This window comes from Azolla caroliniana, unplaced genomic scaffold (assembly GCF_043228905.1).
Source record: "Azolla caroliniana isolate FFs.n. ecotype wild unplaced genomic scaffold, voAzoCaro1.0.p SCAF_36, whole genome shotgun sequence".
NCBI classification, from domain to species: domain Eukaryota; kingdom Viridiplantae; phylum Streptophyta; class Polypodiopsida; order Salviniales; family Salviniaceae; genus Azolla; species Azolla caroliniana.
Window position 1 is genome coordinate 200,093 of NW_028230471.1, and position 17,461 is coordinate 217,553.

The 17,461-nt window shown below is 38.7% G+C and overlaps 2 protein-coding genes across 9 annotated transcripts; both read left to right on the forward strand.

Moving 5' to 3' along the window:
• Positions 1-1,496: 1,496 nt before the first annotated feature.
• GLA1 (Folylpolyglutamate synthetase family protein) lies at positions 1,497-9,923 on the forward strand. 5 transcript variants are annotated; one of them, XM_087337436.1, is made up of 12 exons: positions 1,497-1,677; positions 4,162-4,279; positions 4,361-4,728; positions 4,804-4,901; positions 7,662-7,812; positions 7,878-7,940; positions 8,026-8,187; positions 8,263-8,445; positions 8,664-8,763; positions 8,889-9,026; positions 9,097-9,228; positions 9,325-9,923. In XM_087337436.1, the coding sequence occupies exons 2-12, from the start codon at positions 4,252-4,254 to the stop codon at positions 9,663-9,665; spliced, it is 1,764 nt and encodes a 587-aa protein (XP_087193562.1). In that variant the 5' UTR covers positions 1,497-1,677; positions 4,162-4,251; the 3' UTR covers positions 9,666-9,923. The 5 variants fall into 5 exon arrangements, with proteins under 5 accessions (XP_087193562.1, XP_087193565.1, XP_087193566.1 ...); XM_087337439.1 differs by having other exon boundaries at positions 4,436-4,728; XM_087337440.1 differs by having other exon boundaries at positions 4,445-4,728.
• A 2,509-nt stretch (positions 9,924-12,432) lies between these two features.
• LOC147849528 (pentatricopeptide repeat-containing protein At2g39620-like) lies at positions 12,433-17,225 on the forward strand. 4 transcript variants are annotated; one of them, XM_087337434.1, is made up of 3 exons: positions 12,433-12,583; positions 12,870-13,001; positions 13,178-17,225. In XM_087337434.1, exons 2-3 carry the CDS (start codon positions 12,918-12,920, stop codon positions 16,799-16,801), a joined length of 3,708 nt encoding a protein of 1,235 aa, XP_087193560.1. In that variant the 5' UTR covers positions 12,433-12,583; positions 12,870-12,917; the 3' UTR covers positions 16,802-17,225. The 4 variants fall into 4 exon arrangements, 3 of the variants coding, with proteins under 3 accessions (XP_087193560.1, XP_087193559.1, XP_087193561.1); XR_015531774.1 differs by having other exon boundaries at positions 12,436-13,001; positions 13,178-16,973; positions 17,036-17,225; XM_087337435.1 differs by having other exon boundaries at positions 12,439-12,583; positions 12,901-13,001.
• Positions 17,226-17,461: the final 236 nt, after the last annotated feature.

The window sequence follows — 17,461 nt, forward strand, 5'->3', positions numbered from 1 at the left end:
TTGTATTACTTATTTGTTATTGGCATGTTGCCCCTATTTAGGCTCAAACAGAATTCTCCTTTTTTAATTCTTCTGTGGATCAAGGGGGAAGTCTTGTACTTGGTGTAACTACCTATTGAAATATGATGAATTTACAAAAAAGAGAGGAAGAAACCATTTATGGTGAAATATGATGATAAAAAGGTGATTGTTTGGGTTTCTTATGTAGAATAATCAATTGATAAGATTATGTCTTACATGTTTTGTTGATGAAGCTGTAAATTCATTGCTATGTTAGTGGGTGTTGATTCACATCCTTGTAAGTTGTGAGGCACCAATCCTACAAAACCTTATACAATATGGAGGGATCACAACCTCAATGTAGAACCCCCATCATAAGTCTCCAAACTCGGGTGGTTGCGTAGTTCATTGGTAAGAGGTATGTTTGCAATCGGTATATCCTTTACTCTACTCGATGACAACCAACCATGTATTGGGGATCAATGACCCTAAACCGACACACAAACCACATCCTCGAACCAACTAACCCAAGACCTAATTTCGTAGCTCCAAACGCCTAACATGTACACCAAAAGGCTCAGAAGATATCCTAGCCAAATAGATCAAACTAACCCCAAAAATAGTCCCCTTGTATTGTTTTGTAATTGGTTATGACGTTGGATTGATAATTATGTTAAATGCATTCCTTTTCCTTTGGAATGTGGGTGCACCATGTACATTAAACATTGAGAGAACGATGTTTTCGTGTGTGCATGTATTTGTGCTTAGTACCTCCATGATTGTGCTTGTTCTCATGCTTAATGAGACATTAAAAGTTTCTCAAGATGAGCATTTCTATAGCATTTCATCACATAAATGAACCTAAATCAAGTTTGAACTATGAGCACTCAAAGAAAATATAATATTAAACATTCCCGGTATATGCATGATGCATGATGCTTTATATGCAAGCAAAAAGGATGTTCATATGGTTATTAAGGTATAGTTTACATATAGTTCAAATGATTATTGCCATCACATTTAAACAATTAATAATTGTGTGTCTATGCATGTAGAGAAAGCCAAATGATGTTCAACTAGAAGATGAAATTGGAATTTCTGAAGTTCTTTTGGCTATCGTAAAAATTGGTCCTTTTAGGGTTTAGATTTACGGATATGGGTCATTTTAAAACTTTGAGACCATATATGGATCGGCCAATTCCTTCAGCTGAAATATAGGTAATTTTATTACACAATGGTCTCAAAGATTTACTGATCCATATATGGTCTCAAAAGAATCTAATATAGTTTTATTACCCATCCATTCCTTCTGCTGAAAGGATATGATATGTATCAGACACAAATATGTATGTATGTCAAAGATGTGTTCGAGCAACGAATTATATAATCCTGATTCCTAGTATATCACATATGGTGCGAAAAAAATTTCAAAAAATGAAGTAGCTACAGACAGAGTGCAAAGGTGAAAAAGAAAAGGATTTTCTGTTTCTGTGTTTTTCTTCTTCCTCCTCCTTCCTCCCGTCTTTGGTGTTTCAGATCCTCTCGGCAGACCCACATTTACCTACCTACTCTTCTCCAAGGAAAGATTGTTAAGAAAAAAGAATCCAACATAAAGCAGTAAACAACGGTGGCTACAGGAGCTGTGCACTAGAAGGAATACGAGTGCCAACCCCTTCCGTATGTATTCTCTTAATTATCTCAAATTCAATCTCACTCTCATGTTCAACCTTTCTTCGCAACTTTGTTCTTATGCTTTTTCTTCTTTTCTTTTGTCTATATTACTAATACACATCTTTCTTTTTACTTGGTTCTTATGGTTTTGTTGTATGTTCTACATATTATGTATATGCACACATTTGGATGCATATTTTCTTTGAAGTTGTTCTTATGATGTTTGTCTTTGGTAATGTATCTTTTTTTGTCTACCAGTGTATATTTGTATATAGATGAATCTTTCAACTTGTTCTAATTATAATGAGTTTCATGGGCAGACTAGTTTGGCATTGAATATAAGCTAATGCATTTATTTCATTCCTTTTTTCTATGTCTTTCTATCAATGCATGCATAGCTTTGAAATTGCTTGTTCTGATTTGTTTCATAGGCTGATTTTGGCCAAATTAGATGTTATTACATATTGGGATGTCCTGCTTTCGTTGTCTTCCTCTCAATGCATTGCATAGAGCAATCGTTGAGATTTATGTTCTTATGATTTCTCATTGGCTTATTTCAACCTCTTTGGAAATGCTTGGATGAATTTTCAACAGATCAGGAAAACCTATCGTTAAGATCCCACCAATTTTGCCTGAACCTTATTTGGATATTTCATATTTTCATCTATCCGTTTCATATTTGCCTGAAGAAGAAGAAGAAGAAGAAGAAGGAAGATGATGGAAAGGAGGGGGATGGGAAGGATGAAACTTGGTTGCCATGGATTCTTCTTCTTCTGCTCACTCTTGGGTGGCTGTTGTTCTTTTGCTTTTTTGCTTTCGTGCCTGGAAAGCTATTGTTTGTGTAAATGTATTGTGTTAAATGTGTGAGTGACACCGGGGGCATTCCTCGGCACCATGTGACAAGCATTGCGTTTTCCTTCGGAGAGACCAGCACACTGCTCGCATTGCACATCTGAGGGTTTGTTCCATGGGATTGTCTTTGGAACCCTTGGTTAAAGTAATGTAACATGTGCCGAATTATCCCACAAATTAAGAAAATGCTTGTCTTAGATTAAATAGATAAAATAGTCCCAAAATTTGAAAACTTGGTTAGGCATAGTTGGGTGGTTATTTATGGAACGCTTCACAAAAACACACACTGATATACTATAACTATACTATAGAGAAGGCAACCAGTCAATTTATAAGAGTACTCATAGACAAATTTTCACCTTATTGAGATTCTGATAGATAGTGAGTTTAATTTGGCATAACATTCTTAATAGAGAGGCTTGGCTTGTTCATAATTTTACAGACAACATCTCCAAGTCTTTTTCTTTTCCATAAAAAATCCAGAAAAGAGGACAACAATGTGTTTAAGGAGACAAACATGAAGTTTAAACCTGTATTTTCTTCGAAATAAATAGGACATTAATTGAACGGGAGAGAAACAAGACCTAGACTATGTTTTCTCCTTTTTTACTTAGTTTTAATGAATTTTTTTTTTAGAATTTGATGGGTGACCATGATTCATAATAATTATCATAAACCGAACACCCCCTTGCATGGCATGGCTGCCTGAATGGATACGAATTGACACCAGTTTCAAATGCCAGGAACCATATACAATCACCCCTATTTTCCTCCACCACTGGCCCACTAATCCTCATTCATACACAGAAGGAGCCCCTACATATGAAGACGCTTACACATAAAACGGCACACTCTTCAACCTTGGTCGTGCGGCCCTCTATGCCCTTGTCATGGGTGGACTACCGCTAGACGCAGTCGACAGAACAATGTCACCACCACCACCACACCCATAACAACTCAAAGGGAGGCCACAAATGGAAGGAATATGTACATACATACTTAATGGCACGATACGACATCATAGCTAGCTAGCCCCATCAATAAGTTAGAAAAGACATGGATGCAAGCATTACAGAGTTACAAAAAGGAGGGAGGGAGCCTTTCCAAACTTAAAAGAGGATGCTGGATGGATTGATTGAATGAATGGAAGAGAAGCATAATCGATCTTCTTCTTCCGGCCTGCTACAGTAGTAACAGCAGGGCTCCTTGCCAGAGGAAGAAAGATGATGAGAAGGCGGTAGCAGCAGCAGCAGCAGCAGCTATGGAGTACAACAGAGTTGGCAACTGAGCTGAGGTCCAGCAGAATTTGTGCTGATCTGAATGATGAATTTAAAGCTGCTTACAGATAGATCCTTCAGCTATGCCCATAGTTCCATGTAGAATATCAGATATGTCCATAATTACTTGCAGTAGAACCTCAACTATGTCATGAATCCCGCACAGTGTTACTTATTCACAGATAGACAGCGTTCCTGCATCTTAATGATTTTTGAATGCTGTACTTCCTCATGAAATGCTCTAAACTTTAGAGGTTCAGATGTGTGCAGCTACTTTACTTTAAACTTTACAGAACCAAAGTTATGCTTCTACAATAGTTGTTAAACTTTATGGATCTCATATAATATTCAACTGGCATAGGTCGATTATGGCTGTTGCTGGTATAACTGGACTCCTAAAATATCAAGCTCAACTTCCATTGAAAAGTGCAGCAGTCCAATAAAAACGACGATGATGATGCGAAGGCTGGTTGGAGGAGGTAAGTCCTGTCGTTCCATCTATTGAGCGTCTCTACAATAGACTAGGTGATAACGAATTCCACAAAATAGAATCACGGCAGGCGCTAGGAACTTCTGTTGTCATAGAGAGGAAAGTACTTCAATGTACAAATGCCCTCAGACATCATTGTTCTTAGCTGCCCCAGGCTTCCGATCTATGATGATGATGACGAGGCCATCATTATCCTTTTCCGGGAGCAGCAATGATGGTTTGTATGCCTCTAGAGCAAACACTAGCAAGCACGATTGGGGATTTCGTAATGGAAAGCAAGATCAGGCTCCTGATGTTTTACAATTCCTCAATTCCTTGAGAAATTATGAGAAGGTAGGCGTGCCCAATGGTGCTGGTACTGACTCCAACCAGGGTTTTGAACTTCGTAGAATGCACCGGCTACTCTCATGCCTTGGCAACCCCCTTGTTCACTATCCTGTAAGATCTCATGAAACTAAGTACAATAACTATGAAATTTTTGCCAGCAGTGCTTATCTCATTCCCTTCGTACAGGTCATTCATGTAGCTGGAACTAAAGGAAAAGGCTCTACAGCAGCATTTATCAGCAACATTCTCCGTGCAGAAGGCTATTCTGTAGGGATGTATACAAGGTATGCTTCCCCAATTCTTACATATAGAACTATCTCTTAATCATATGGCTCTGCTGCATGCAAGGTATGATTCTCTATTTTTTAGTGCTATCTGCTGCATGAGCTGAGCACACAGTACACTGCTAAAGGCTGTTTGGAAATCCACGAAGCAAGAAAACATCATTCTTTTATGGGCTCTGCTCTCCTTGATAAGGGCTTGGAGGGTCAATATAAGGTTCAAAAGTGTTGGGCCCATTTTGAAAGCCGTTCTGTTGAGCTGAATGACAGCCATATTAACATCTTTTAAGAGGGCAAAATGGCTTAAAAGTGCGGATAGTACATTGCTGAATGGCAGCCATATTAACATATTTCAAGAGGCCAACAGTGCCTAATAGAACAAATCATAGATTACGTCTTACAATGTTTTCTCAATATCGACAAGAAAAAACCAAAATAAATACCACTATACATATGGTACTAAACAATCTACATATTTAAGAACTTATATTAAACTTGGATTGATGGAATCTTGTCCTCAAAATATTTCAAACACGGGCCACCTCAGCTGGAGAGATCTCCAAAGAGAGGGAAGACCTTTGGTGCTAGGCTGACAAGGCCGTTATCCAGATGGTTATGGCCTACGTGTTCAACATATTGGTGTTGCTTGATCTATTTAAACCACTTTCGAGTGTCTTGGTTGAGAATCCACTTGTGACTTTAAGCAGGAATGGTGTGGCTAAAGAAGTCATATTGTTCTCTGTTGATAAATGGCCATCCTTACACAACTTCTCTGTATGTCTCTTGAGTTCTAGCAAGTCGTAATCCATAGCATCGTTATTCTCGTGTTCCACGATATTGCGTAGTGGGTCAAAGCCTTGTTCGAAGAGGCAATGTTATCTCCCTGTTATTTCATAAAGAACACCATAGTGGCAGACCTAATTTTCTTCCAATTCCACCCTGATAGCACAGTTGGCATATCCATTCTTCCATAGGTTTGTGTGCATATTTGCCTGTCTCAATTTGTAACTGATGTGAAGATGTCTTGCGCTGATCTGTCACACAACAGTGTGCACGAGATAGATGTCTATCCATCCATATAAAAAGGCCTGTTAATAAATCGATCCAGAGACATATGTCAAAAGAGTGTCTTGAAGTGGGCCATCTTCCTACCAAGAGATGCTTTTGGAGATGATCCATGTTTTTCCAGTTTCCAATTTATTGATATTAGCTCGGATCACTCTATTATTCTATACTTTAATCATGTTTAGGGGTGGACAATCCAAGCCATGTGGGTGGAACCATTCTTGTGTTTCAGCATACCAACAATGGTTGTCTCCATTTAAAGCCAGCTGTTTTGATGATCTATATACCAATCTTGGGATACTGGTCACTTCAGAATAAGGTCTCAATTACTATCAGGGCTGCTCCCATCTCCACACAGAGTATATCATGGAGCACTAGTGTTTGGCTCTTTATCATGCGGGAAAACATCAAGACTAAAGGTTTGTTGAAATCTGTTCAATTATGAGTCAACGGAGAGGGAGCTTGAGAAGGGTCAAAAAGTGACATTTATACCTCTCTAACAAAAGTGCTTTGCCATAGGTGGCTCAATAACAATGGCCTCAACATCAAGAACTCACCACCCTTTTGATATGGTATACCTCCCCAAAATGACAAATGGAACAATGTATTGTGGCAAGCTCTATGGTAGCTCTACATCCAAAAGACTTGGATCATACTTAAGGAGACCCTTTCCCAAATATGTCAACTAGAAAGATCATTTTATGAACTGAAAAGGATAGATTCATACAGAGATCGAGGTACATGAACACCTACATAACATATAGTACTTCCAAAGCATGCCCAACTCAGGTTTTCCTCTCATCAACTAGAGATAGAGGCAGGACAAACACATTGCATACCTAAAGCCGAAAGATTTTGCAAATTATGTGAAGGAGAAATTGAAATCAAGGAACATTTTTTGTATAGATGCCCAGTTTACAGCACATCAGAGAGAAGTATGTCACCCTCTATGCAAAGTCCACCATTCGACAAATGATGGAGAAGGCTGAACAACAATATTTTGGCCAGATATTGTTCGGGCTTGAAAAGCATGGGGAATCAACCTTATATAAGCATGTGTGAGACAACAGAAATCTCACTTTACCTATTTCTTTCATATCTCCACACCCTCACTGACAACATGCAAGCAGTCGGCATAGAGAGAGCAAAGGAATGCCAATGATTGTTGATCACAAGTACTAGGATATATGGCACATGGGCCATATCACCACTAGCTCATGGAGATCATTGCGCACCATGTTCAATCCACACAAGGATACCTGGATGCACTTGTAACTTCTTCATAGCCTCATTCCCCTGCGCCACTTGTTGAACTTTGTCATAAGCTCATTCCACTGCACCAACCAAAGTCAGATATGATATCCAGGACAGCACTAGTCAACCCATACATATTAATTGTGCACTTCATGCTTGTAAACGATCTCCAAAATCATTTCACCACGTGCATTAAGATCATGATCATGGAGCTTTAGCAAACCTAGAGCTTTTATTCTTGTTCAAATATGGATAATGTGAATTCACCCATATTTGTAATCACGATTTGTCTCACATGCCGATTTTGGCTTGTAGACATTAGTATATCTTTCTTTCAAATATCCGATATACTTATTGTGGAGGAAATTCTTTTGTATAGACCTAAATTCTACATTTGTGACATATGAACAATGCTAATCATGCTATATTCTTCTTCACTTGGAGCCCTCATATGACGAGCATACATGAGAGGATTATTGCTGGAAAAACTGGAAAGCCAATTACACCAACTTCTTTTCAAGAATTGTTTAGAGATAATTGGAAGGCGTTAGATGCAGCTATAGAAACAGAGGAAGGGTCTCTCACCCATTTTGAGGTGAGCAATTTAACCTAGTCCTGAAACCTAAACGTTTCCTCATTAATGGTGAACTTTCCACACAGATCTTAACTGCATTGGCTTTCAAGTACTTTGCTGAAGTAGAAGTAGATATAGCTGTTGTCGAGGTTTGATTTGATATATACTTGAATATGTTGATTTCATAGCTTTTATTTTAGGCATAATATAAACACATTTACTTCTTAATTTCAGGTAGGTTTAGGTGGGGTACGAGATGCAACCAATGTCATTTCACCTTGTGGACTTGCTGTTGCTGTTCTAACAAATATAGGGAAGGAACATTTAGCTGCCTTGGGTGGATCACTAGAGAGCATTGCCTTAGCGAAATCTGGGATAATAAAGGAAGGCCGTCCAGTATGAACTCCAAATAGTTTCTGTTCATCAGTCCTCAATTGGAAATGCATGAATTTATAGTCTTTTATTGACTAGGTTGTATTAGGTGGACCATTGGACTCACACCTTAAGGAGATATTGTTTGAAGTTGCTGCCTCCAAAAATGCTAGGATTGTCACTGCTTTTGGTGAAGGTATGAAGTATGCCATTGCTGATATCAAGTGGGAAAAAGATCGAGTTGTCCAACAATGCAGCATCTCTATCAATAATGATTTTAAGGTTTGGCTTTAGTATGTTTAATCATGCATCTATAGAAGGAAGCTTGCTTGCGTTTTGAATGATACATCTGTTATATTAAAAAAAAAATGTAGATTACCAGAGGATGACTTGACCATGTGTCAGTGCATATTGTTTATATCTCTATAACCTTAGAAGTGAAAGTACAGTTTCTATTTCCTAATTGAGGTAACATGAAGTAATGGCATTTGTGTCTTCAGAAATTAGAAAACCAGTCACTTCAACTACAGATGTTGGGATGCCACCAACTTGATAACGCTCTCACAGCCATCTGTGCAATACAATGCTTGCAAGAACAAGGTAAAACTTACATAAGAAATTAACGTTTCTCTCCGTTATTGTCAAATCTTGGGCTGAATCGTTTTATTTACTGCATATATAACATTTTGGGCAGCAAAGTAACGTTCTGTCTGATTTTTGGCTAGGGTGGATGGTGCAAGACAAAGCAATCTGGGCTGGCTTGGAACAGACATGTGTTGCAGGCAGATTTCAAGTGATATCAAAAGCAGACTCTCTAAAGCTGCTCGGAGATCAGGAGCACTTGGCATTGGTTCTTGATGGAGGTGAATTTATTGCTGCATTTGTCACTACTTTTGGTATAATGATTTGCTAAGATTCTATTTCAATATGCAGCACATACAGAGAGCTCTGCAGCAATGCTAGAAAGAACACTAAGGATGGTTTTCATATCTGAACCAGTGGCACTTATCGTTGCAATGGCTTCAGATAAAGATTCCTACAATTTCTGCACACGACTCCTTCCAGGTCTGTACTCTAGTTTATTCAGGGAACTTATCCAGGTATATGTATATCTTTAGGTTTAATGTGTTGTCTAAGCATGGAAGGGAATGTATGTAACAGGAAGTTTGGCAAAGGTGGTGGTGACCACTGAAACCTCAATTTCTGGGGATGTTCACCGTTCCATGTCAGCCTCTGTCCTGATGGAAACATGGTATCGTGTGGCCAAAGAGTACAATCTCAATGCATATCGGTATGATGATCCTCAAAAGGCTGTCAATGAAGCTCAAAAGAACACATCTTGCATTGTCATAACAAAGGCAGATTCTGTGATCAATGCACTTAAGAGTGCCACTCTATTACTTTCTTCAACATACAAGAAAGGTGTAATATGTGTCACTGGTTCTTTGCACGCAGTGGCAGCAGTTCTTCCTCTGATACAGGATGAAACCAACCATACATAGAAGAAACTGGAAGACTCTTTGATTTGGAGAAGTTCAGAGAATTATGCAACCAGTGTTTCCCCCATTTTGCAAGAGTTTAATATATATGATGCTTTGATTGGTGAGAAATTATGCTCATGTGTTCTGGAACAAGGCAGCCTACCATCAATATATTGTATCTCATGATAAACTGTTTTTTAGTCAAATGTCTAAAACTGGTGAATGACATTCTAACGGAGGTGTTCCAAGGTTGTAAGATAATTCACAAATAGACATTTCCTGAAAATCAGTTTATCATGAGATATAATATATTGATGGTAGGCATTGCCTGATCATAAGAATGCTCAGTGACAGGGGAATGTCACAGCAAATAATTGAATTATTAGGGCAAATAAAATTTGGGGTGCTGCCATCATAGCTTTTATTGGTAATCACATTTATGTCTCGGCCAATTTGAGGAACATGAAATTTATAGTCCTTAATAAATCTCAAGTTTAATATATCCAAGCTGTTTTGAGAGATTTTTAAGCTCAATCCATATAGTTCAAAAGATCCAAACTATTAGTCATAGTTTTGGTTCAAACCAAATTAGTGGCCATTGTAACATCAATTTTCAAGAAAGGGTTAAACTTTAATGAATTGTTAGGGTTCAAAGTTAAATCATGATAATGTATATTAAATAATTCATATATGTAATCAATATTTCAAGTGTTCCCCAAAACTGTCAACCAGTAATTTGACACCAAATAAACCACAAATAACTAAGCCAAATAAACCACAAATAAAGGCTCAAACTAAACTAATCCAAACCTCGGAAACCCCTGAGTCAAATTCAAGTTAACAAATCTTTAAACTTGAACCAAATTGAGTTTATGCTCCTAAACCCATCCAAGGTTTGACAATCTGATTCAGGTCAAAGTGAATTATTGAGCATTCTTGTTCGTTTGTAAAGGAGTTTTGGTAGCTTGTAAGTATGTCCATTATGCACTTTTTAACCTAGTCCTTAGCCATTGGCTATGATTGAACCACATTGGAAAGTTGAATTTCCATCTAAAAACACCTCATAGATCTCTATCTTTAATCTAGGTGTTTAAATTCATTGTTGACAACATCCATGATAGTAACTCTCCATATCAATGTCATATTTATGATGTACCAAGACTAACATTCAAGCCTCTTGATGTGCCAAATCTATAAATCACATCACCTCACCCTCTTAGTATATAACGTTTCAAAATTTCCACAAAATTTCTTCATTGTCATTGTGAAATCATAGAACCATCAAGTTTACAGAAAACTTGGTTTCAAGTGAAAAATGTTCACCGTACACCTGGAAGCAAAAGGAAATTGGCATTAGTGGATGTTTGGAGCATATCTCCTTCCAATTACATCCAAATAAATCACCCTCGATATTTCTTTATTTGCTATTATGCTTCTACCCTAATGTAGCACTAAGTAGAAAGTAGGAAGGTTTACTTGCATCAGCATGTGTGAGTAGTACGTGAAATCGATGGAGAAAAGAACTCTTCCACAAATGATAGAAGTGGGTTGTGGTGCTAGTTGAGATTAGTGATGTCTCAAGCTTCCACTACTTCCTGTCCCTTGTGCCCTCTTTGAATGATCTCTTTCTCCCTCTTTGTTTTTTTCTTAGTCCCTATTTTGTTTTTCATGATATTGTATTTTTTCCGTTTGTTTTCAGCCAAAAAAGGGTTTTTGTTTCCTTATTTGTTTAGTGACTAGTCTACCCCTTGATAGTGGCATCTCAACAATAAGTAAAAAGTAGTGCAACAATTACACAAATAGCCCCTACCCTTTTACTATCATCGCATTTTAGTTGTGTGTTCCACTTGAGGGTAAAACCCCCCCACACAACTGGCATTACACAATAGGAGGAGGCCCCCCACATAATGAAGACACTTACACAACACATTGGCCACTCTTCAACATTGGGTGGTGTGGCCCTCCACACACCCTTGTCACGGATCGGATGGTCGCAGCTGACAGATACCACCACATGCACAACATCTCAAAGGGAGGCCACAAATGACGCAATAAGTACATACATGACTTAAAAAAAGTCAGGGCAAGGCAGCTAGCTATCTATATATAGCCCCTTCAATACGTAGTTAGAAAAGAAGAGGAGAACGGAAGGGAAGCAATGCATACATACATATATGTATTATGATATATGATATACTACGTAAAATTCGTGTTCGTCTAGCATAACATTCGTTATTCAAACATTCGTGTGTGTGTGTGTTTTTTCCCCTTTTTTAAAGTGTTTTTTTTTTTGTCTTTTTTCCTTATTTTAGGTTTATTTACCTCATAATAAATAGTTTATCCAAAAAGAATGGTATTTACCATACTTTGAGGTGTTTACCATACTCGAATGATTGAAGCATAAACATGATCAATCGGTCTTCTTCCTGCCTGCTGCTACAGTAGTAATAGCAGAACTCCTGGCGAGAGGAAGAAAGATGATAAGAAGGCAGTAGCAACACACACACACACACACACACACACACACACAAGCTATGGAGAGTAGAACAGTGTTGGCGACTGAGCTGAGGTGCCAACAGACATTTGTGCTGATCTAAATGATGAATTTACAACTGCCCACAGATGGATCCTTCCGAGTGATGGAGCCCAGGCCATTGAAAACATTTGGTGGAACCTACACATTGATAGGCAGTAGCAAAACACACTGTACACACACAAGTATGGAGAGTAGCACAGTGTTGGCGACTGAGCTGAGGTGCCAACAGAAATTTGTGCTGATCTAAATGATGAATTTACAACTGCCCACAGATGGCTCCTTCTGAGTGATGGAGCCCAGGCCATTGAAAACATTTTCCGGAACCTACACATTGATAGGCTTGGACGCTTGAGAGTGTAACGAGCGTCTGCATGTTTAAGCTCGAGTGTTGATATAAAAAGAGGTAACTGGGGCCTACGATGTCTTCGAACTGGACCTTCTGCGTGGATTCAAAAACTCATATCAACACTAGATAACAATGATGACAGCGGGATGGTGCAAGATAAAGTTTGGAAGTATTGTTAATCTGTTTGGATAGTGAAGGAATTATGATGACTTCGTGAAAATTATGAACATTTTTTGCCAAAAGAAACGTGTATGCATAACTCTCCAACCAAGTGGCTGAGTAGATCTGTTTGTTTGTTTGCATTTTGTTACTTCATTGTAGATTTTGTCCACCTTTTCCACAGGGGGCATTCCATCATTTTACATGGTGTACAGGATACAATTGATTGCTAATGGTGATCTCCAAAGAAGCCACCATCTTATGGAACGAGCTCTTCCAACATCCCTCAAATTTTTGGGAAAATCAACAGAACAAGGTGAAACACACTTATTCATCTCTGATAAATTTAGGAAGTCCTGTATATATGTACCCACACACACACATACACATGTATTCAATTCAAATCTTGAAATCTCTGATGATTTTGGAGGCCCTGTATATATGTGTGTATATGTATGTATTCAATTCAAACCTTGATTGGTGCCATTACAGAAAAGCTGCATGTATCCAGACTTCATTCACGAGGAAACAGGGAAAGCTTTATGGATACAGCGATGTTACAATCCACCTTGCATCAGAGAGAAATTAAAAGGACTCCTCTTGCTTGATGCAAAGGTTGTTGAGAATGAAGTGCCAAAAGTGAAGATTCATGACAGAAGTAGGGTTTGGAATCTGAAGCGTTGCCAGAAAGAGAAAAACATATGGAAAGCACGAAGGATTCATGCCAATCTTCTTGAGGAGAACATGATCGCAAAAAATGATCGTATTGCTACCACTCTGATTACTACATATGCTAAGTGTGGTGCGTTAGAGGAAGCACGGATAGCGTTCGAGAAGGTTCTAGTACATGATGTTGTATCTTGGAGTGCGCTCATTGCTGGATATGCCCAAAATGGGCTTGGCAATGAAGCGTTGGAATGTTTTACTCATATGCAAAAATCAGGAATTCGTCCGAATGATGTGACATACATTTGCATTTTGAAAGCTTGTGGTATTGTTGGGTCATTATGGATTGGGGAAGAAATAGAAGTTGAAATTAGAAATCAAGGGTTATTGGAGAAAAATATTGTGCTTGGCACTGCCTTGGTGGATATGTATTCCAAGTGTTGTGCAATGGAGAGAGCACAAGACGTGTTTGAAAAGCTTCCAATGTGGGATATCGTGACTTGGAATGCCCTTATTGCTGGATATGCCCGAAATGGGTTTGGTGATGCAACAATGAGATGCTTCAGACAAATGGAAAGTGCAGGCATACGTCCTGATGCAGTTACTTACACTTGCATTTTGAAAGCTTGTGGCATCTCGAGGTCTCTTGAGATCGGGGAATATATAGATGCCGAGGCCAGAAAGCAAGGGTTATTACAAAAAGACAATATGTTGGGTACTGCATTGATGAATATGTATTCCATGTGTGGTGCATTGGAGAAAGCACGAGAAGTGTTTGAGCAGCTTCCGGTGTGGGATGTTGTGTCTTGGAGTTCCATGATCGCTGGATATGCCCAAAATGGGCATGGTGGTCAAGCATTGAAATGCTACAGAAGAATGAAAGATGCAGGAGCCCCTCCAAATGCAATAACTTATATTTCCATTTTGAAAGCATGTGGCATGGTGGGGTCTCTAGAAATTGGGGAAGATATACATTCCGAGCTTAGAAAGAAAGGGTTATTGCAGAACGACATTGTACTTGGTAATGCATTAATGGACATGTATTTCAAGTGTGGTGCTGTGGAGAAAGCACAAGAAGTGTTTAAACAACTTCCATACCAGAATATTGTGTCTTGGAGTACTCTGATGGCTGGATATGTCCAAAACGAACTTGCCTATGAAGCTTTAGAATCCTTCAGACAAATGAAAAATACGGGAATCCATCCTGATGTGATAACTTATGCTTGCATTTTGAAAGCTTGTGGCATCGTGGGGTCTTCAGAGATTGGAGAAGTTATAGATTCTGAAGTAAGAAAAAACGGGCTATTGCAGAAAGATTTTGTGCTAGGAAATGCATTGGTGGACATGTATTCCAAGTGTGGTTCACTAAAGAAGGCACAAGAAGTTTTTGAGCAGCTTCCAGTACGAGATGTGGTATCTTGGAACACCATGATTACTGGATATTCCCAAAATGGAATGGGTGATGTAGCATTGAAATGCTTTCATAAAATGAGAAATGAGGGAATCTCGCCAAATGGGGTGACTTACGTTTGCATTTTGAAAGTTTGTGGCATTTTAGGATCTATAGAGATTGGGGAAAATATCAATGTTGAGATCAGAAAGAAAGGATTATTGCAGAAAGATGTCATTCTCAACAATGCATTAATGCACATGTATTTTAAGTGTGGTCAGTCAGAGAAAGCGCGAGAGGTGTTTGAACAGCTTACAATCCGGGATATTGTATCTTGGAACTCCTTGATCACTGGGTATGTACTTAATGGGCTTGGCGATGAAGCACTGAGCTGCTTCAGACAGATAAAAAATGAAGAAATCTGCCCTGATGTGGTAACTTATGCTTGTGTTCTGAAAGCTTGTGCCATTGTGGGATCTCTGGAGATCGGTGCAGATATAGAAGGCCAGGTCAGAAGACAAGGTTTTTTGGAAAAGAATGTCATGGTAAGCAATGCGTTGATAAGCATGTATTCTAAGTGTGGAATGTTACAGAAAGCACAACAAGTGTTTGAGCAAATTCCTGTACAAGATGTTGTATCTTGGAATGCAATTATAACTGGACATGTCCAAAATGGGTTGACAAATGAAGCATTGAAATGTTTCTTTCAGATGGAAAGTGAGGGAGTATTGGCTGATGAAGTAACTTATATCTGCATTCTGAAAGCTTGTTGTACTGTGGAGTCTCTAGAGATTGGTCAAACTATAGATGCCAAAGTTAGAGAGCAAGGCTTATTGGAGAAAAATGTCATTCTTGGAAATGCATTGGTGTGGATGTATTCAGAGTGTGGTGCACCAGAGGCAGCACGAGATGTTTTTGAAAGCCTTCCATTACGGGATACAGTGTCTTGGAATGCATTGGTTGCTGGACATATCCAAAATGGGCTCTGTGATGAAGCATTAAAATTCTTTCTTTCCATGCAAAATGAGGGAGTGTGTCCAGATGTAGTAACTTATATCTGCGTTTTGAAAACTTGTGGAATCATTGCATCTCTAGAAATTGGGGAATTCATAGATGCCAAGATCAGGACACAAGGGTTGTTAGCTGAGGACGTTGTGCTTGCCAATGCATTGGTTCACATGTATTCTGAGTGTGGTACAATAGAGAAAGCACGGGATGTGTTTGAAATGATTCCAGTGCGGGATGTGGTGTCTTGGAATGCACTGCTCACTGGATATACTCACAATGGCCTAGGTCATGTGGCATTAGAATGCTTCAGAGAAATGCAAAATGAGGGAGTCTGTCCAAATGTGGTAACTTATGTCTGCATTTTGAAAGCTTGTGGCATTGTTGGGTCTCTAGATACTGGGGAAGTTATAGATGCGGAGGTCAGAAAACAGGGGTTATTAAATAATGATGTGGTTCTTGGAAATGCATTGGTGAATATGTATGCCAAATGTGGCATGCTGAAGAAAGCGCAAGAAGTGTTCAAAGAACTTCCAGAACGAAATGTTGTGTCCTGGATTGCTCTGATTGCTGGGTATGGTCAGTCAGGTCATGCTAATCTAATTTTGGACATTTATAACAGAATGAGGACTGAAGATGTTGTGCCAAATTTGGCTACTTTCAATGTCTTGCTGAATGCATGTAGTCATGCTGGTCTATTGGAAGAGGGAGAAAAGTTCTTTGATGAAATGTATGCTGTCTATTGTCTCACTCCACAAATAGAACACTATACTTGTATGATCGATCTATTTGGACGTGCAGGATGCCTTGACAAAGTGAAAATCTTGCTTGACAAGGTTCCTCATTCTGACCATCTTCCATTTTTTCGGAGTATATTGGGTTCTTGTCGAAAATGGAGGAATGTGAAGCTTGGAAGATGGGCATTTGAGCAGTTGATATGGTTGGATGAAAAGTGTGCTGCTGCATATGTCGGCATGAGAAATATATATGCAACAGGTGGAATGCAAACTGAGGCAGATAGAAGTGACCCTTTGAGAGAGAAGAATAAAGCTTAGAATATATGAAGAGGGATGGATGCCACTCAATAATAGGATGTATATCCTATGGAAAGCAGGGGCCCATCAGAAATTAACACATCAAGGGTATTGCCAGATTTTCGAGATCGACTTAACGTCTGACAATAGCAAGCCGCTATCTACTGTACATTTCCTGGTTAATATACTCGAAGTTATGCTCGCTCGAGTTACATGCCGCTATCTACTGTACATTTCCTGGTTAATATACTCGAGGTTATGCTCGCACAAGTTACATGGATTTGTGGTGACTGCCATTCTCCACCTCTCTATCTATAGGCCATTTCGGCCTCTTAAAAGATATTGATATATTTTTTAAAAGAGTCGCTCAGAACCCAGGTACTGAGTATAAGCAAACAGAGATTCTTTTAGAAGACACACTCAATACAACCGATAAACTTTTACATATCCCTTTTTATATAACAAAATGGTTACTGTTTTGGGGATAGGAAAATGAATATTATTTATGGTGACAACCTTCTATTTAATTGTGAGTTTGTAAGTCCTGTCCCTTTAGACATCACATTTCTAACATTACATTTGAATCAAAAGAATGTTTATTTATTTAATTAATTTAGCATATCATAAGAAAAATCTTTGCTTCTTCCTTGCCATGAATCTTTCAATGCTGCTAGACAATCT

Excerpts from the sequence above, each read along its gene's own strand:
- GLA1 (XM_087337436.1), top strand. The coding sequence starts at position 4,252 with ATGATGATGCGAAGGCTGGTTGGAGGAG. Across the intron at positions 4,902-7,661 it reads TCTGTAGGGATGTATACAAG|CCCTCATATGACGAGCATAC; the intron begins GTATGCTTCCCC and ends CTTCACTTGGAG. Across the intron at positions 9,229-9,324 it reads CTGCACACGACTCCTTCCAG|GAAGTTTGGCAAAGGTGGTG; the intron begins GTCTGTACTCTA and ends TGTATGTAACAG.
- LOC147849528 (XM_087337434.1), top strand. The coding sequence starts at position 12,918 with ATGGTGATCTCCAAAGAAGCCACCATCTTATGGAACGAGCTCTTCCAA. Across the intron at positions 13,002-13,177 it reads GGGAAAATCAACAGAACAAG|AAAAGCTGCATGTATCCAGA; the intron begins GTGAAACACACT and ends GTGCCATTACAG.